This window comes from Crinia signifera, chromosome 9 (genome assembly GCF_055691185.1).
Source record: "Crinia signifera chromosome 9, ASM5569118v1, whole genome shotgun sequence".
Classification (NCBI taxonomy): Eukaryota; Metazoa; Chordata; class Amphibia; order Anura; family Myobatrachidae; genus Crinia; species Crinia signifera.
The window spans coordinates 14,814,644-14,835,475 of NC_139225.1; the positions used below are offsets into that span (position 1 = coordinate 14,814,644).

Sequence of the window (20,832 nt, forward strand, 5' to 3'; positions counted from 1 at the left end):
CAAGTCCTATTTGAGTCTACGTTCCCCTTGTGCACAATGAACGTCCCCCCACTGTCCTCCAACACACGGTGCAATATGTGCGGTTGGAGCTAGATCCGACTAGTCCAAAAGATACAGGCTGCACATACTTTTGGTACTAATGTATTATCACGGCGCCCGATTTTTCCATCGGGTCGGAAAAATCGCGTAGATCGCATGCGACCAAATTGCGCATGTGATGCGATTGACGCGATTTTTCCATAGGAATCATTGTTAAATGGTTCCAAATGTTCCCTGACACCCCATTTCACAGTAGGGGCAATGTTAAATGCCCCCAGGCCCCCCTTAAGGTGTATGCCCCCTCATTATTAACGCCACCCCACCAACAACGCCAACCCGAATCGTGGCGAGCGCGGCGGTACGCGTCCTCCGACCTTTTCATACCCCCACTATCCACGTCGGCGAGCGCAACGAGGGGACGCGGATTACTTAACATGTATTTCGCATCCCCTCGCGGGGCTCGCCACGCTTCGGGCTCGTATTCCTCGTCCACTCGCCACACTATATAAAATCAACTCGACGTGCATAGTGGGAGTATGAAAAGGTCAGAGGACGAGTACCGCCGCCCCTCGCGGGCTCGCCACGCTTCGGGTTGGCGTTGATGGTGGGGTGGCATTAACAATGCTGGGGCATTTCAGCTAATACACCTAATGGGCCCTGGGGGGCATTTAACATTGCCCCTAAAGTGAAATCGGGTGTCAGGGACCATTTGGAACCATTTAACATTGATTCCTATGGGAAAATTGCGTAGATCGCATGCGATGCGATCTACGTGATTTTTTTTTTTTTTTTTTATAAACACTTTTTATTGTATTTTTCGTTTTTTCCATACATTGAGTTTTACATGAAGACACGTTATCTTTTACAAATCAATCATGTCTTACAAAAACAGATATCATCAAATATAACATCAGTTCTCATTTTGTGATTCTAGGCTTCACAGCAAGATCACATCCTGGGAAACAGTGGAACGAGATCGCTTCAAGTCTATACAAAGATCAAATCCTCCTTTCTATTTTTAAGCAAAAATAAAGAACTTTATTATTCTAAAAGAAATCTTATCTGACTTTTTCTTTTCTATTATTACCTCTATACCCCGTTGGCATAGGGATGTAGAAGTCTTATACTGCAGTTAAGGTTATTCTTGAGGAGTCAGAAATTATTATCTCGTATATAATTGTGTTGAGTGTCATGTCCTCATGTTTCTATATATTATATAATATAATACACATATTAATCAATAGAATACACTAAATATAGTTAGAATCGGGAGGGGTGGGGGGGAGGAAGGTATAGGGAATGGTTTTGAGGGTCACAGGGGAGACAAACAGGGGGGGGGGGGGGATATATCTGGTTGTTCCAATTATATCCATTGAATACTCCAATTATTGCATAAAGCTCACCATCCCAGCTGTGCTCATATCAACCTTAGTCATAATTAACCTGCTAATTGACGGTGGAGGAACCAAGTGGTATTTTCAAACAATTTTTGGATATATGCTTGGGTTTCTTCCTCAAAGCTTAATATCACAGTTTCCCATTTCTTGTAAAACTGGATTACACCTTTCTCTATTTTGAATGGCTGCCTGCCTCTCGTATAGTATAACATCAAGTAGCATACGTTTAAATTCTGCGATAGATGGAGCTTGTTTCTTTATCCAATATTTAAGTATTAACTTTTTCGCTAAGGTGAGTAATACTGTTAGTGCAGGGGTTATACTTCTCTTGTTCCTGCCCAAGTCCCAGTCCTTAAAATACAGAAATAGGCATGGGGTTAATTGGGGTTTGAGCTTAACATTGAATATTTTGTTTATTTCGGCTATTAGCTTATGCCAAAAGGTTTTAACCTTTCTGCACTCCCAGAAATTATGTATAAAAGAAGCACCTAACATGTTACATTTTGGACATAGTCCAAGATCATCCATCACAAAATGGCTCCTTTGTTTTTGGGAGATGTAGGCACGATTCATAAATTTCAGATGAGTTTCCTGCAGAGAGGAGGCCCTTAGATATTTTAGTGTGTTAGTATTTTTCTTGTACACCTCTTTAAGCTCAGGGGTCGACGGGACCTCTCTTTTCCAAGCGGCCTCCAGCGGGGCTCTCAGCTTCTCTACATCACTCAAAACTAAGTTATTATATAAATATCGAATTCTGTAGCCCATAATATTATGTATAGATAATAAAGCCAGAACTGGATCTGGGTGATCTTCATTATCCCAGGCTTTAGTGATTGACTGAACAAAATGCCTTTTTTGTAAATACATATAGAAATTTTTATCTGTAATGTTATACTTTTCCTTCATTGCCGAAAATGACATTACCGTTCCACCCGGGTCAAAGACATCCTTCACTGCTGATATGCCTTTTGCTTTCCATCCTACAAAATTAGCATTTTCCAACCCCGGTTTAAAACATGGATTTCCCCAGAGAGTTATAAAAGGTGTACTGTCAAATCTACGCCCCAGTCTTTTATTTAAAGCTAGCCATGATACATAAGTATTTTTAAAAAGTATAGACTCAAATATATGTGGTGGGATGAATGATTTTGGGGCATGCAGCAGGGCTGCTGGAGAGAAAGGGAAGAATATGTTTTCTTCTAATGTCAGGTTTGTATACGTTGATCTATTAGTAAGCCAATCTGTTATATACCTGAAATGTGCCGCTTGAGTGAAATATTGTATGTTGGGGAGCCCAAAACCTCCCTCTGTCTTGGGTAAACACAGTCTTGGTAAAGATATTCTAGGCCTTTTTCCTGCCCAAATAAACTGTCTGAATATTGAATGGCATTTTATGATGTCTTTTCTAGTCAGCTTTATGGGTAGCATCTGCAGTATATATGATAATTTAGGGAATATAATACTTTTAATTACTGTTATTCTGCCCAGCAAGGACAACGGCAGCGACTGCCAATTATTCAATAAGTTTGAGATTTTGTTAAGGATGGGGCGTATGTTGGTATTATATAACGTGTCGAAACTGAATGGGATCTGAACTCCTAGGTATTTCAGGGAAGTTTGGCAAATTTAGAATTTTTCAAATATGGGATCAGTTAGGAATGTTGATAGTTGGCCATTTAGTGGGAGTAATTGTGATTTATCGTAATTTACTTTAAATCCTGTGAATCTACTATAAACGTCAATTATTTGTGTTATTGCTGGGATAGATTTGCTTGGATCTGACAGAAATAATAATAGGTCGTCCGCAAATAGGCTTAATTTTAATTCTGTATGTCTTATCTGTAACCCTTTATATTCTATAGCCGCTCTAAGTTTGATGGCCAATGGTTCTATTGACATTGCAAAAAGCAATGGCGAGAGGGGGCATCCTTGACGGGTTCCCCTCTGAATCGGGAAAGTCGGGGAGAGATAACTATTAGCCAGTATTTGGGAGGAGGCATTGCAATACAACGCCTTAATTGCTGTAATATATTCTGTCGGGATTCCAAAGCGATTTAATGTTTTATATAGATGATCCCAGGTTACTAGATCAAACGCTTTTTCAGCGTCTAGGGATAGTAAAGCTTGTGGGTTAGTTGTCTTATTTGTTTGCAGCCACTGCATCGCTGTCAATACTTTTCTTACATTAACTGTTGAGTGCCTGCCCCAAATGAACCCTGTTTGATCTGCGTGAATTATGGATGGTAATAGTAACTTTAGGCGGTCCGCAAGGATTTTTGTATATAGTTTGTAATCTGTGTTTAACAGGGAGATTGGCCTATAAGAGGCTGGTTGGGTTGGGTCTCTCCCTGGTTTTAATAGAATTTTTATGATGGCTGAATTAAAGTATTGGGGTAGGGGGGCGCCTTTTAAAAAGGTGTTAAACATTAATGCTAATGAGCTTACTATTTTTGGGGCTAATAATTTGTAAAATTCATTTGTTAATCCGTCGGGGCCGGGTGTTTTGTTAGGTTTTAGATTTTTAATTACATTTAATATTTCCTCCTCAGTGATTGGTCTCGTGAGTGGGTGTGTGTCTTCTGCTGCTAGTGTCGGAATAGATATTGAATCCCAGAAGGCCTTGCTGGCATCTTCGTCTATTGTGGGGTTGGCATATAATGCAGAATAGAAGTTGTGCAGGGTGTTTGCTATGGCTCGGCCTGAGTTTTGCAGATTCCCTTGGGGGTCTGTCAGTGCGGTAATTATCGTTGGGGGGAATTGGCCTTTAAGTAAGCTTGTTAATAATTTGTTAGATTTGTTGCCTAGGTTGTGGTAACGACTATGTGTTAGGAAAGAGCGTCTTGTTTCCTGTTGAGACAACAGATTGTCGAACAATTGCTTATGGTGGAGGTATTTGTCTTTATTCGTCTTAATAGGGTTGCGTTTAAACTGTTGATAAGCATTAGTTAATTCTGTTTGCGTTTCTAGATATAATTTAGATGATTCTTTATTATTTTTCGCACAGTAGGAAATTATTTCTCCCCTTAAGACAGTTTTGGAAGCCTGCCAAAATGTTTGGCATGCATTTGTTGCCATTTCTTTGTTTTCATAAGAATACACTGTCCAGGTGTGTTCTACCATCTCTTTAAACTTTTTTGAGTTGGCCAGTCTAGTTGGATATCTCCACTGTATATATGGGCCCCTATCTACCTGTGAGTCTAGGTCAGCCCAGCACGCTGCATGGTCTGATAGGCATATAGATTCTATTCCTGAATCTCTGGTTCTCGGGAATAATGTGGTCGAAATAAGTATGTTATCAATTCGAGACAGGGTATCATGGACTAGAGAGTGACATGAGTATTCTTTTTCTAGAGGATGTTGGGCTCGCCAGATATCTGTTAAGTGTAGCTGGGTCAATAGTAGGGGGATGCCTAGCTTCGGGGCGGTTCTACGACTCGATGTGGGTGGGGTTCTATCTAAGTATGTAGAAGAAACAGTATTGAAGTCTCCTGCTAAAATTATATATTTGTCTAAATAGGGGGTCAAGAGCTTTACAATTTTCCTAAAAAAATCGGCGGAAAAAACATTAGGTGCATACACATTGCATAGAACATAACGAACTGCATGTATTGTCACGTCTATTATTGTATATCTTCCTTCAGGGTCACTCTTAGTGGAGTGTATGGTCACCGGTATATTTTTCTTTACCATAATAGCCACTCCTCGAGACTTTGTATTATATGGGGCTGAGGCTAATAAGGACCAACCTAGCGTATTTAGTTTCAACATTTCTGTGGGGGATAAATGAGTTTCCTGGAGGAATGCTATGTCGATCTTCAATTTGTTTAGATATTGTAATATTTTTTTTCTCTTTGAGGGCAGATGGAAGCCGCGTACATTAAATGTGCCGATCCTTATCTGAGCCATCTTTTATGAAAGAGGGGCAGGATCTCAGCCAGATCAATGAGTCTATGCATTTTAGGGGGGGGTATTGAAGGTCGACCTAGAGCATTCATGTTTCATATGTAACCAGGGGGGGGTGGACATGACACAAGGGGGGAGACACAAAAGGGCACAATCAATAACATTAAGAAAATATAATAATAAAATGTAACTTGTAGGCAATGCCAGTTTTTTGATGAAGGTATGAGACCGCCATATGAACATTATAAACATTTCTACCTTAATGCCTACCGTAATTAGACTTAACTGACTTCCCGATAACCAGATCGCCAAGTGGCTGACTGGCTCTCCGGGGCTAGACCTAGTGTCTAGCTTCTGTTGTACTTTTAACCTAACCTTGAGCTATTGTGGCTCGCCCCAGCCTTACTTAACTAGAATGTATCTGTCGTTTCAATTTTAGCTATAATCTGAGTAAACTTATCTCTCGTAAACAAAAACATAACAGTAACAGTGCCAGTTCTTATATCCTGTGAAGAGAATATTAAATATACATTCCCAGCTGACACCTAATAATATTCAAAACCTGAGAGTCGGCAAATGATTATGCCGTTCTGCGTCCTGGGGTAACTCGGGTTCGAGTTGTCTCTTTTTGCCTTTGGGTTCCATAAGAAAAGGTTGTTGGTATATATGTTAGTAAGATCTACTGCCAATTTTGATAGTAGTGCAAAGGCATCAAAACAGTTTCCAGGTTTTTGCTGCTTTTAGTGTCACGTATCCTCTCCTGATGCTACTCCTCTTCCTCTGGGGGAGAGGGATTGAAAGCTTCTTGTGCCTCCTCCATAAGAAATCTGTCTGCGTCCTGCACAGTAGAGAAGTCTTTATAGGAGTTTCCACAGAACAATCGCAGGCGTGCTGGGAACATTAGGGCAAATTTTTTGCCGTCTTGTACTAGTTTCGTGCACAGTGGGGAGAATTCCTTACGTGCACGCAGGACTTCAGCCGAGTAATCCTGGAAGATCAGTATGGTCTTAGAGTTCCATTGTAGGCGTTTCTGTTTGCGGTATGCAACCCAAATTGCTTCCTTGTGGAGAAAGTTTAGGCTTTTAAATATAACTGGGCGTGGTCTAGGGTCAGGGTCAGCTCGTGGTGGTCCCAGTCTATGAGCCCTTTCCACTATCATTCCAGTGCATTGATCTTGTATGTTTAATAGTTCAGGGAGGGTTTGGGTGATGAAGGAGTATAGAGCCGGGCCTTTTACCGTTTCAGGGAGGCCTAGAATTCTGAGGTTGTTACGTCTCGACTGATTCTCAAGACTATCTACTTTATTTAGCAATTGGTATTGCGTTTTCTGCATGGAGTCTGTATGTGCTTTCATTTTGGCTACATCTTCAAACACTTCTCCCAACCTTTGTTCATTAGTATTCACTTTCTTAGCGATTTGCTTGATTTGGGATTTTATATCTTGCACAGCCTGGGTCATCTTGGCTGTGTGTGTGTCCATTATTGGGTTTACAGTTTCTTGTACTGCGCGGACAATATCTGCATATGTGAGAGGGGCTGTCTGTGAGTGGGGTGGCTGCCCTTGTGTTTGGTCAAATAAATCAGTTTGCGAATCCATTATGTGACCTGGTCCCTCATTACTTACTGTGGCTTCTCTGTCTTGAAAGGAGAATTGCTGCAGGTCTGGTACCTGTGTGGCAGCCATTTTGTGGGCGCTCTTACTTCTTTGTGGGCGCGGATGCTGCACTTCTTTGGCGTTGCTTGAGTTCAAGTGCCGGTTCATCTGGGCTATTATGTGTAATAGTGGTAGGTTCTGGGGACAGGGAACCAAATGTAGGGTCCACTGCTCTCCACTATCGTGGTTGTGTGTCTTGCTGCTCTGCTGATGGTGTCGCACGTCTCTGCTGCTGGCACACTCTCTGCCCTTCTAGACTTTCTTCTGCTGGTGGGGGGAGTGAGCAGCTTATTTTTGCTGTTGAAGGGTATTATTGCGATCTACGTGATTTTACCGCAAAATCGCGTCCATCGCATATGATTGTATGCCTTAAGTTAATGGCATACAATCAATCCAACCGGGCGCCGTGATAATACATAAGTACCTACTTTTTGTACTTTGCATCTCTAGTGGCCGTGAGTCTGCAAAAACACTGCCATCTGCTGGCAAAGTGTGAAACTACATATATTTTACACATGCACAAAGAAGATAGCAGACTAGCGTTCAGAGCCTTTGCTTCGAGCTGGCTTACTACGATGTAATGTGGTTCTAGTAACCAGTCTAGAACACTACATGATAATACAATTCAGAGATATTGGTTACATATATTTGCGCAAATTTATATGTAAGCCCCAAGCCGTCATCAAGACCTCTATATTGGGGGTCCCTAGTACTATATCTAGGTGCAGGGTGTGGCATCCCCCCAAAAAAGCATAAGCCCAGAGCAGCACACCAGTGAAAATACTATAGTGGAGCTTTATAGCTTGTGCTGTTTTTTTTGGGGTGCCGCACCCTGTGCGCTGCTGGATTTGAAAAGACTGGCCGGATGTTCTCAGCCAATCAGCGTCCGGCCAGTCTTTTCAAAATGTTTTCACATCCAGCAGCGCTCTTGGCCCCGGAGGCTGCCCGGCAAATAGCGCTACAAGCGCCCAGCCGCCGCTGCCCAGATTCCCACAGTCTGGACCCCGCCAGCCGCTGCCCCCTCACACCAGAAATGCAGGGACTAGACCGGTGTGAAAGGGGCCAACCCGGGAATGTCCCTGCTTGAGCCCTGGACTGTATTCCCGGGTAAGACGCTGCATTTTCTGGTGTGGAAGGGGTATAAACTAATTGAGCGCCTGCCACTATCTATATGTCTAGTATGTAATATGTACAGAACTATTGCACTTATATTATTGCTTCTTTACTATCCTGCAAAATGTCAACTTTGAACTCCCAGCACTTTGAATTCATAACCCAGGTGTTTCCCAGGGGCGGATTTAGGGGGTGAGGGCCCCCCTAGGCACAATAACAGCCACCCCCCTGCTGCCTAATTGTATTATTTGATGAATAATAGAATAAAAAAGCCACTAACTAAAATTATTTATTATGTATATATATATATATATATATATATATACTAAGTAGGACAATGTACGGGGGCAGAACCTGCATGCCCTATCCATGTACACTCTATACAAGATGGAATATGGTACAGTACCGTGGGAATATTTAGCAGCTACTGGTACACTTCAGGCTGACTGTACTATCGCAAGCATCCAAGAGCCGCCCCCAAACAAGCCGCCCCTAGACACCTGCCACACGTGCCTAACGGTAAATCTAGCACCAGGATACAGAGTTTTATATAGATCCGGCATCCGCCGCTCTGTGACTAGGATCTCATTCTCCTCTTACCGTACTGCGCCAGCTCGCTCAGCAAAAGGCAGATATTCTCCACCACGTCTGGGTCCTCCGCATGCAGCTGGTAGAGCTCCTTAATCACAAAGAGGGCACTTTTCCCACCAATGGGCACCAGCAGGCGGAAGGCTGACAACTCTGACAACAAAAACAATACAGCCATACATATATCCGGCATTATAGTGAGTCGCACAGGTTATTATAGACATGGGCAGACCCGGGGGGTTTCCAGTTGACCTGAACGCCCGACAACCATCCATTGCACGCACGCACACACTCTCTCTCTTTGGAATGCTGCATTTTGCCATGTTCTTTTACAAAGGATTCTGGGAACCTATTATGGGGTGTTGGTGATACCTGACTTCAGCACCAGGCTGGTCAATGCCAGACAGACATTCTTAGAAGCGGGCGTTCCTTGTGTGTTCGCAGGGACTCCAGAAGCAGAAAAGTTATGTGTTCAACCTGTTCCTCCGTCATGTGACCTGCAAATACGTAAACTGGTAAATAAGTCACAATTGTCGCTGCGTCAGGATATCCCCCGGCCTATTCCGCTGGGTGGGAGGGGACCAACTACGTCATTGATGCTTCTCATCAAATCAAAGGTTTCATTGTGTTAATTAGGAGTCATTAATTCAAGTTTCTAAATTTGCTCCCTACTTTTACGTAATGTACAACACCCCTATGACTTACAGTAGGGAGCGCATTATCTTATATATGGCGGTCTAACACTAACACCCCGATTTGCTGGTCCCGGGGATATAGATGATAGATATAAAGCAGCAAACAATTTGGTTCTGCCTAATATAAGCTATTACCCCGCAGTGCTGCAGCAATCCCAGCGAAGCAGCGCCGGTTTCGTTTGGCCTGTCCTGCTTTATATGGTTTAGCGTCGCTGTAACAGAATATATATATGTAATACTGTAGGTCACCTGGTGGGTGTAGTTATCGGATTAAGCATGACCCACCCTTCAGGCAGAGCGCCCATAGGGCTGTGCAGGCCGATTCTACCAGCTCTCCGTCGCTGCCATGTCTCTGGATGAGGGTGGAGATTACGCGTGCGGCTCGCTGCAGGCTCTGCCCATCCGGCTGCTTCTCTGTGACAAACACAAGAGGAAATAAGTCATTTCTCCAAATACTAATCTGCAGGTGTCCCAACATGTGATCTACAGAAGTGTATCCCCACCCAGGCCCTCAGGGGCCACTACAAGTGTATCCCCAACCAGGCCTTGAAGGGCCACTACAAGGGTCTGTACTCACCTATCATAGCCAAGCTCCACAGCAGAGCACAGCAACACATCCACGTCTCTCGGTCCTCCAGGGGCCCCTCCAGGAGCCTCACCAGATCCGGGAGGAACCCAGATGTCACCAGCACCTCCGCGGCCACCTCTAAGAGACCCAAAGACAAATGATTACATCGCTCATGTACCTGCGGCCATTAGTATTGCCAGAAGCAGCCTGATCTGTGCCGTATATCCGGCAGATCCAGGCTGCCCCCGGATGGGCTCTGCAGAGTGCAGAATGCCAAGTAGAGATGATGTACAACCCCTGTACCTGGTGCGGGGGAAGGGACACACTGAGAGCCACAGGGGAAGCTTCTTAGTATCTAATTCACCTGAATAAAGGGGCAACATGCTTCACATGCCACCTACAGAACCCCATCTGGACGTACCCTTACGATGTCCTGACCTACACTTTATAGGGGTAATAGCGAGTACAGCCACCAAGTGTCTGACTCTTAGCCGAGACGGTATATAGAGACCCAATACGTATATAACCCATGACATTGTTCAGGGTAGATGCCGCCTCATTGTGGGTGGGGCTAGAGTTTGGGGGAGCTAGGAATGAGGCACCGCCCATGACTTCCAAATAAAGAGGCTGCTCCAGGGCGTGTCCAGGACATGCGTGTACAGGACATGCGCACTGCAGGCGTAAATACTGGCTATGTCAGGCCATTCGCAGCATCTAATAAATGTCTGTTTCTATGGTGTAATCCCAGTAACCCAGGCATGTCCAAACTGTGGCCCTCCAGCTGTTGTGAAACTACACATCCCAGCATGCCTTGCCATAGTTTTAGTATTCCCTAATAGCAAAACTGTGGCAAGGCATGATGGGACTTATAGTTCCACAACAGCTGGAGGGCCATAGTTTGGACATGCCTGCACTAAGGAAAGGGTTTCACTAGTGATCTACTGTACATATAGAGTGTGAAAGCGCATGCCCCCCCCCCCCCCCCCCCCCCCCCAGCACTGAGTGACACCAGTAACCACAGAGATCTTGGGGGCAGATTTATTAAGCTCGGTGAAGTGATAACGTGTCCAGTTTTTATCACCGGCCAATCATCTCCTAACTGTGAAGTTACAGACTTGGTTTGAAAAATGACAGTTAGGAGCGGATTGGCCTATGATAAAAACCAGACACTTTATCACTTCACTGAGCTTAATAAATCTGCCCCTTGGTTACTTATACCTGCACATACCTGGGTAAGCCCCAAAACCTATAATGGTTAATTGGGGTCACATAGGTTTGGGGGGCGGTTTGGATTAGGGTGTGGATGGCTCTGAGGTGGCGCAATATTACATTCTATCTGACACTATAGTTCTCTCACTGCTGTGCTGCTCTGGGCTTTTTGGCTTATGCTGATTTTTGGGGTGCCGCACCCTGCACCTAGATCTAGCAATGGGGACCCTTAATACTCAGAAACGCCTTGATGGATGGCTTGGGGCTTATCCCAGGTATTTGCAAATACAAATAACCAAGATCTCTGAATTCTATTACCATGTGGTCTGGTGTAACTCAGCGCTGGGGAAACAATGTGTGTTCTCTTCCTCAGTGTCACCCGTCCTCTCACGCACCTGAGTGATGTCACTACTATGTGCTACGATATAAATACAGCAAAGACCCTACATTGTGTACCCGCCGGCTCACCGCTATCCGACAGCAGCATTATCATCATCCGGAGCGTTATAGAAACCAGTTCCGGGTCCTCGGGGAAAGTCCGGACAGTGTCTACCAGGCTGACGATCAGGTCCTGACTGTTCCAGCCCACATCTTTATCTCCTCGCTCCAGCACTAAGACCAGAGACACAGCAGGCATCACCAACACTTGTAGTATAAAAGCCAGTACTGTATATTAATAGAGGTGTATGATGTAAGGGAGCTAAGGTTTAACTCTGGGAGGCAACTGAGTTATCTGCTGCCGGGCTCCTGCTCACAAGGGGGCACTTTTCATCCCCTGCAAGTTTGAATCACTGAATTGAAAGCGGTTGATTGTGGTTCTGTGGGTGGCTCCCCCTCCTAGCAGGACCATATTTTTAAATTGAGTCATTTTTATTTAGATTTTGTGGAAACATGCATAAAACGACAACGTCCCATATGTATATAGGAGGGCAAATAGGGCAACAGTGTAAAGCTGCAAAACATACAGAGCAAACGCAGAAGATATATCCAGTCATGTAATAATGAGCAGGATGTATATAACACATGAATACCGAGTGTCTTCTAAAAGCAATTATGGTGTTTTAGTATTTTAGTCCCAGAAGGCGCCATTCGGGCATGGCCATACAAAAGTAATGTATATTGTGTAGTGATATAAAAAATATATATTATGATATAGAGCAGGCCTGGCCAACCTGTGGCTCTCCAGATGTTGTCAAACTACAAATCCCATGATGCTTTGCCACAGTTTTGCTATAAGGGAGTGTTAAAACTGTGGCAAGGCATGCTGGGATTTGTAGTTTCACAACATCTGGAGGTTGGCCTGTCCTGATATAGAGTATATTCCTGTTTAGTAGGAATCACCTATAGTAATGTTAGCAGTAGCCAAGTTAGCCTAAAGTAAAAGAAAATATATGCCCAACTATTCAAAAGTAAAAAAAAAAAAAGTCTCCAGTACATGCAAAGTACTTGGGAAGCTGGAAATTGTGTCGGGACGCCATCAGGTCCACCTGAGGTCGGCCCCAATGATGCACCAAGGTCTGAAACACCTGTGGGTTGAGACACCATTCTCCTTGATGGACATCCTGCCGACTTAGGAAGTCGGCCTCCCAATTGTCTACTCCGGGTATGAAGATGGCCGACAAGGCCTGAGCCCACAGTATGATCCTGCTCACCTCCTTCATGGCCGCCTGGCTTCGAGTTCCGCCCTGTTTGTTGATATAGGTGACGGCCATGGAGTTGTCGGACTGGACTCGGATGGCTCTGTCTTGCAGAAGATGTTTCGCCTGCAGAAGGGCATAATATACCGCTCTGAGTTCCAGCACGTTGATGGAGAGCAGGCTCTCTTGTTTTGTCCATAATCCCTGGAACTGGTGATCCAGAGTGACAGCCCCCCAACCCCGAAGACTGGCGTCTGTGGTGAGGAGTGTCCACTCCCAGATTCCGAAACTCTTGACGCTCTGCAGATTTTCGGAGTTGAGCCACCACAGTAGAGACAGAAGTGCTCGAGGTGACAGAGAGGCTGCTGAAGATGCAGGTGTGAATCCGACCACTGGTGGAGGAGGGACAACTGGAAAGGTCGCCAGTGGAAGCGACCGTATTGAATTGCCTCGAAGGAGGCTACCATTTTTCCTAGGAGTCTGGTACAAAGAGGTACCAACACCTGTCGACGTTGTAGAACCATCCGAACCAGGGCCTGCAAGGACTGAATCTTGTCGGATGGAAGGAACACCCTCATCTGGCGGGTGTCCAGAGTCATCCCCAGGAACTGAATGCGTTGAGAGGGTTGGAGTTGGGACTTTGCGAAGTTCAGGATCCACCCGTGAGAAATGAGAGTCTTCTGTAGGAGTAGGATATTGGACAACAGGGTATCCCTCGAACGGCTCTTTAGCAGAAGGTCATCCACATAAGGGATAAATGTCACACCCTGAGAGCGGAGGACCTCCATCATCACTGCCATCACCTTGGTGAAGACCCTGGGCGCCAACGAGAGACCGAACGGCAGGGCCTGGAACTGCCAGTGATGATGTTTTACCGCAAATCGAAGGAAGGCCTGGTGAGGAGGCCAGATAGGGATGTGCAGGTACGCATCCCTGATCTCGAGGAATTCTCCCTGATCCAAATCCTGTATTACCGACTGCAGGGACTCTTGAATTTGACCGCTTGGAGGTACAGGTACAAATCCTTTAGGCCTTATTCACCCAGCAACCGACCTGAGCCGGACGCTGTAAAACACCAGTCGCAGAAAAAATATATTTTAAGGTTACCTCTAACTTACGTTCCGATGTGTCCTTAAGGGTGGTGGCCCCTGGGAGCGGAAGGACCGTCTTTTTAATCAGTCGAGATACAGAAGAGTCAACCATTGGTGGTATCTCAACTTTCTTTCTGACCTCAGGTTGAAGGGGGTAATTTTATAAAAACCTGCGGGGTACAGTACCTGAAATTTTTTGTCTGGATGACACCAGGCTTGCAGCACATGATTATCCAGTTCCTCTGCCAGAGGAAAAGTGGAATATTGCTTTTGTTTCTTACCAAAAAGAGAAGGACGGACAGGAGTCTCTGCTCCCTCAGTAACATTACAAGCAATTTTTACCATCTCAACTAAATCCTCCAAGCCCTGAGAGGCTTGTTCAGGCTCTTGCATATCAAACGCTAAAACATCCTCCTCCTCAAGATCAGGAATATCATCATAATCACCTAAGTCCACAGACTGTGGCAGCAACCTCTTTCTTTTTAAAAGAGGAGGTTTAATGCCCTGATGAAGAGGATGGACCAGCGCCCTCTGCTGGCCCTGGGGCCAGGGCTTTTGTTAAGCCTTCTACTGCAGAGGCTAAAGAGGCCTGCTGGTTTCTGGATGTCTCCCTATCTTTTTGAGCTGCTCAGAGCTCAGAAGATAATTGGGACATGACATCTGCAAGCTGTGATGCCCAGACAGGGGTATTCACAGGAGCCTGTGCTAACGGGGGGTTAACAGTGTATTTATCACAAAGTAAAACTCCCTCTGTAGAAGGTGTAAATTTTGCATTACACTTCCTGCAAGCAACTCTCTTGGAGTTACCCCCTGCCATTGTAACAATAAGTACACAGTAAATTTCCACACACACTACCACACTTAAGGCCCCCATACACTATGAGATATGGGAACGATTTCACCCGATTCGGATGAATCGGGCAGTGAAATCGGTCCAAATCGCACTTGTAGACATCCCGTCCGATCCGATGCGCGGTCCCGTGCGCATCGGATCGGGGTCGGGAGGTCGGACGGGCTGCACATAAGATTTGCCAAATCTTATGTGCAGCTCAGCCCCGGAGCCGTGCGGGGGACAGCAGCGGGCGGGGGATGCCGGCTATAGAGAGCCAAGCAGGGGGAGGCTGCATATGGCGCCGGGCTGGAGGAAGCTGTTGCGGTGGGGTGCCAAACCTTGGCACATCAAGTGCCTAATCGTGCTTCCCCCTCCAGGGGAGCTGCAGGGGAAATCAGGTCCGACTTGTCACTAGGACAAGTCGGACTAATGTATGGGGGCCTTTAGACAGAGAGTAGGTATAGGTTTGCCAGTCAGAAGTACTGGGAGAGACAGTGAAAGAAAAGAGCTGTCACAGAGCCTAAACAGCGCTATCATAGGTGTGCACACATTGGGGCAGATGTATTAAGCCTGGGGAAGAGATAAACTGGAGATAAAGTGAAAGGAGATAACGCACCAACCAATCAGCTGTGTTTGAAATATGACAGTTGGGAGCTGGTTGGCTGGTGCGTTATCTCCTGCCACTTTATCTCCAGTTTATCTCTTCGCCAGGCTTATTACATCTGCCCCAATGAGTGTTAGGGGTACACAGGCACCCCCAAATGCTGTGCCCACTCGTATGGACAACTCCCTGCCACTAGCAATACCAGCAATACCTTTTACCAAAGTCTTTTGCTTTTTAGACCTGTATTCCATTAAAATTAGTGCCCATCAATCTATTGTGTGTTGTGCATTGTTAATTGTACTAGACCGTTGTCATATCGCTACATACCTGCATAATCCATATATTTTTTTACTTTATATGCATGTACTGTTATACAGAGTAATAAGAATATTAAAAACTGAAATAGGCCGGAGATTATGTTCTGGCTGAGAGACATTTTATATTGTAGCGAGTACCAGTAGATGATGGTAAACATTCATGATTGGCAGTGTTAGACACACCCAATGCGCAATGCTAGATACGCCCAATAGGTGGTGCTAGACACACCCCTTTTAAGGTGCACCCCCTAATAAAATGGGCTGCGCATGTCTATGACTGCAGGAGAAAGTAGGTAGCACCTGCAGATTACCCTGAGGGGGAAACAACCTGGAACCTGGGTAAACTGTTACCAGGGTTAAACCCATTTATATGAACCACTGTAACCTAGATGGGGTCAAGTAAGATTTCAAGGGAACTATAACAATCACTTTTGTGGCTTATTTAGGTAATTTAGCAGCAACATCTGTGACCTGCAGTTATGCTGTCGTTAAATATAAGCAACCACTGTGACTTCCTCTATATCTGAAGCTGACCGGTGACATCTATTTTATTGGCTACAAATAATTTTATATTTGAGTATTATGTATTCGGTTCCTGGGAGCCCCTCCAGATAGGTAATACAGGAATACAACTTTGTTAGAATCCAATGTACCAGCATGCCCTGGATGAGATACACAGCAGGGCCCCTCTGCCACAGGGCAGATTGTGATGTCACTATGGGCTGTGAGGGCAGATTGTGATGTCACAATGTCTGTGAGGGGGGTATAAAACCATCCGCTTGCTGCTTCCTGGCTCATAACTGATATTGCTGGACTAGAGCCAACACAGATCATTTCTCATTCTTTTCTGAAGACTGACGATTGAATAAGATGGAGACTAAAAGTGACAAAGCTAAAGATCATCAAGTGGCTGTCGCTCTGCGCATCCGTCCATTTAATAGAACGGAGACTAAGAACCGCGCACAATGCATTGCCCACCAGCTGGGACCGCAGACAGTGCTACTGCAGGACCCTGGTGAGGACCCTAAATACGTCCTGCGCTCGACCAGGACAAGAGAGACCACATTCAAATTCAACCAAGTGTTTGACCAGGCAGCGACCCAGGAGACTGTGTATAATTCCACAGTGAGGCCCTTAGTGGGTGACCTCCTATCCGGGTACAATGCTGCCATATTTGCCTACGGCCCAACAGGCACCGGGAAGACCTTTACTATGATGGGCAAGGCCCGTGAGCCCGGAGTAATGTATCACACCCTGAAGGACCTGTTTAATGCCATTGAGGAGACTGGAAATAGAAAAAACTTCTCTGTATCATTGTCATATGCTGAGATCTACAATGAAAGAGTCCGGGACCTTCTAAGACCTTCCTCTGGGTCCTTGGTCCTCACAGAGGATCCCAATGGCAACACCAAAATAGAAGGGATTGCTGAGTTTACCCTTAACAATCCTGAGGAGGCCATGGCCCTGCTGGAGAAGGGGAATAAGCGGCGCTCTGAAGCTCCCACCGCCGCTAATAAGACCTCATCCCGCTCCCATGCAGTATTGCAGGTCACCATACAGCAGGAGGACATCGATGGTGTGAGCACAGCCACGCTGTACCCGGTAGACCTGGCAGGATCAGAGAGGGCAAGCCAGACTGCAAACAGTCGCCAGACCATGAAAGAGGGGGGATACATCAACCGCTCCCTTCTCGCTCTGAGAACCTGCATCATGGGACTGCGTGACAAACCAGGCAGCCATAGAAACTATCGGGACAGCAAGCTGACCTGGCTGCTAAAGGGAGCACTGAGCGGGAAAGGCCGAATGGTCCTGATCACACACATCAGCCCCGCGGACAGTGCCTATGAAGACGCCCGCAGCACAATGACCTATGGGAGCAAGGCCAAGTTCATCAAGACACGGGTGGAGAGGAACCGTGTCTGTGTCCCCCATAAGATCCCCAAGGGGACTAAAGTGCTGCCGAAAGTCTCTCATCCTCCAGAGCTCAAACACAAGACCAGAGTGCCGAGGTATGAGGATGATTATTATGTTACGAGACGCACCTCTCCTGTAGTCCCTAAGGCAAGGAATCTCCAGGCCTCATGCGAGACAAAGGCTACAGCTCGTTACAGAAAACGTTCCTCCAATTCTCAAGATCGAAGACCTCCATGGCGATAGGAACATCACTGGTGCCGGTAGGAACAGCACTCGGCCGACATGAACAGCACTCGGCCCGGCAGAAAGATGGGGATTAGGGCTAATGGCGATACCCCAAAAACAAAAACGACACTGGGCAGCCACCCCATGGGTGTGTTGGAAGAGCTGCTAATGATGTGTAAATTGCTTACGGCTACATCCATCTCATTGGGAACATAATAACTTGCAGAATTGACCCAGGACAACGGCAGGTACGTCAGCAAGTTATACATGATTTGTGCTGTTAGCGGGTTTATGGCATCCGTTATATAATGTGATGCTTAGATCTTATAAGGATTATGTTAGGGCAGAACCAGTAGAGGGGGGATGAGATCTTTGCAGCATCTTCCTGACATCCTCAATTATTTATTTATTATTATTTACTGACATTGCGCCAGCAAATCCCATTGTGCTCTAAAATGACCATCCAATCAGGTCCTGTTATTTTACAATTACAGCCTGTATCACGGCAACAGGAACAGGGTAACATTGGGGCGGATAAAGCTGCAGCTCCAGGCCCGTTACCATGGCAGAATGATCATCACCAGACAGGGACCAGCTGGTCACATGGTCGGCCATAATCATAAGTAATAAAATTGCATTTCTATTTTCCCCATTTATGCAATTTTTGTACTTTTATATAATTAGGGGGACACTGGGGCTTATAATGTATGGGTTCTACAGGCAATACCCTGCACCCCTTTTTTCTATTTCAGTAGTGCCGAATGGCCAGGGTTGTGAATAGTTCCCCTTCGCCCAAACAGGCGCCGTCTGCCACGCTGTCCCGTGCCCCCTCCCCTGTCAGCGGCAATGACAGGGGAGGTGGTCCGGCTGATCCAGCCTCCCTCCTTCACCCCCTCCCTTCTCTGACGATCAATGTCACTATCTAGTGACCAGCCCCGGCGTTAGATATGCAGGACCAGCGAGAGCCACTATATCCCTGTGCCACAGATCACGGCACTGCAGGGAATATCTAGTACTGAGCAAGAGAAGCTATGTATTAAACCTTCTAAACAGGGCCGTTGACAGAACCCCCCCCACCGCACTTGCCGCACTACTCTTTACATTACTTCGAGGGAAATGTGAACTTTATGACAAATTATACATAATAGACTCCATTACTGGGCCCCCTTTCTTTCTTCCATGGCCCAATTGATTCCCAGCAATCCACCCACCACCGCAGCCGCCGGACAAAGCCGCAGTTGGAGCCGCAGGAGGAAGGGAGGACCACAGATGGTGCCTGGCAGCACAGAGCAAGGAAGGCCCAGCCAGCCGCAACAGCCCGCGCGAGGCATGCAGGAGAGCCGCGGATGATAGAAGAGGTGCAGGAGAGGCTCCGAAGATTAAGCAGTTAGAGGTAGGAGGTTTGCGATCTCTGAAGCAGGATATTAGCGGAGCCCACACCACACACATCCGCTCACAGTACAGACCAAGCCACGCCCCCCTCGCAGGACCATATTTTAAACATAATATAAATATAGAATTATTTTAAACATAATATAAATAACATATATTTACTGTATATAAGGTGGTGTGTGTGTGTGTGCGTGCGTGCGTGCGTGCGGGGGAACCTATATTTGGGAATATCTGACATCACTATTACAGGACATACAGAGCAGTTGTGACATCACAATTACAGGACATACAGAGCAGGTGTGACATCACTATTACAGGACATACAGAGCAGGTGTGACATCACTATTACAGGACATACAGAGCAGGTGTGACATCACTATTACAGGACATACAGAGTAGGTGTGACATCACTATTACAGGACGTACAGAGTAGGTGTGACATCACTATTACAGGACATACAGAGCAGGTGTGACATCACTATTACAGGACATACAGAGTAGGTGTGACATCACTATTACAGGACATACAGAGTAGGTGTGACATCACTATTACAGGACGTACAGAGTAGGTGTGACATCACTATTACAGGACGTACAGAGTAGGTGTGACATCACTATTACAGTACATACAGAGTAGGTGTGACATCACTATTACAGGACATACAGAGTAGGTGTGACATCACTATTACAGGACATACAGAGTAGGTGTGACATCACTATTACAGGACATACAGAGTAGGTGTGACATCACTATTACAGGACATACAGAGTAGGTGTGACATCACTATTACAGGACGTACAGAGTAGGTGTGACATCACTATTACAGGACGTACAGAGTAGGTGTGACATCACTATTACAGGACGTACAGAGTAGGTGTGACATCACTATTACAGGACGTACAGAGCAGGTGTGACATCACTATTACAGGACGTACAGAGCAGGTGTGACATCACTATTACAGGACGTACAGAGTAGGTGTGACATCACTATTACAGGACGTACAGAGTAGGTGTGACATCACTATTACAGGACGTACAGAGTAGGTGTGACATCACTATTACAGGACGTACAGAGTAGGTGTGACATCACTATTACAGGACATACAGAGTAGGTGTGACATCACTATTACAGGACATACAGAGTAGGTGTGACATCACTATTACAGGACATACAGAGTAGGTGTGACATCACTATTACAGTACATACAGAGTAGGTGTGACATCACTATTACAGGACATACAGAGTAGGTGTGACATCACTATTACAGGACATACAGAGTAGGTGTGACATCACTATTACAGGACATACAGAGTAGGTGTGACATCACTATTACAGGACATACAGAGTAGGTGTGACATCACTATTACAGGACATACGGAGTAGGTGTGACATCAGGTGTCAGTGATACAGGATTTCCCTCACCTTGGGATAACAGATGATGGATTGCCCGGCTGCCTTCCCGCTGGATACTGACGGAATCTCGGTGTGTCACCATAGTCTGTGATATTAGTCGCATTGTCTCCTCTGTGTACAGGGAACCTGCAACAGGACAGTGACAGAACCGCTATTACATCATAGATGGCGCTGCAGGACGGCATCACCGGATATTCCGCACTCAGTGAGGCCGGTCACACTCCATGATGGCGGAATAA

At 45.8% G+C, this 20,832-nt stretch overlaps 1 protein-coding gene and 1 pseudogene across 1 annotated transcript in view; one reads left to right on the forward strand and one right to left on the reverse strand.

The window, feature by feature from the left end:
• The window catches only part of STKLD1 (serine/threonine kinase like domain containing 1), a 42,704-nt gene that overhangs the window by 5,300 nt on the left and 16,572 nt on the right, over window positions 1-20,832 (reverse strand). The window contains 7 exon segments of the mRNA XM_083161118.1: window positions 8,707-8,847; window positions 9,067-9,114; window positions 9,117-9,191; window positions 9,675-9,803; window positions 9,967-10,095; window positions 11,635-11,778; window positions 20,603-20,719. Coding sequence (XP_083017244.1) covers window positions 8,707-8,847; window positions 9,067-9,114; window positions 9,117-9,191; window positions 9,675-9,803; window positions 9,967-10,095; window positions 11,635-11,778; window positions 20,603-20,719 — 783 coding nt within the window.
• Window positions 16,518-17,804, forward strand: LOC146036440 (kinesin-like protein KIF19 pseudogene; annotated as a pseudogene).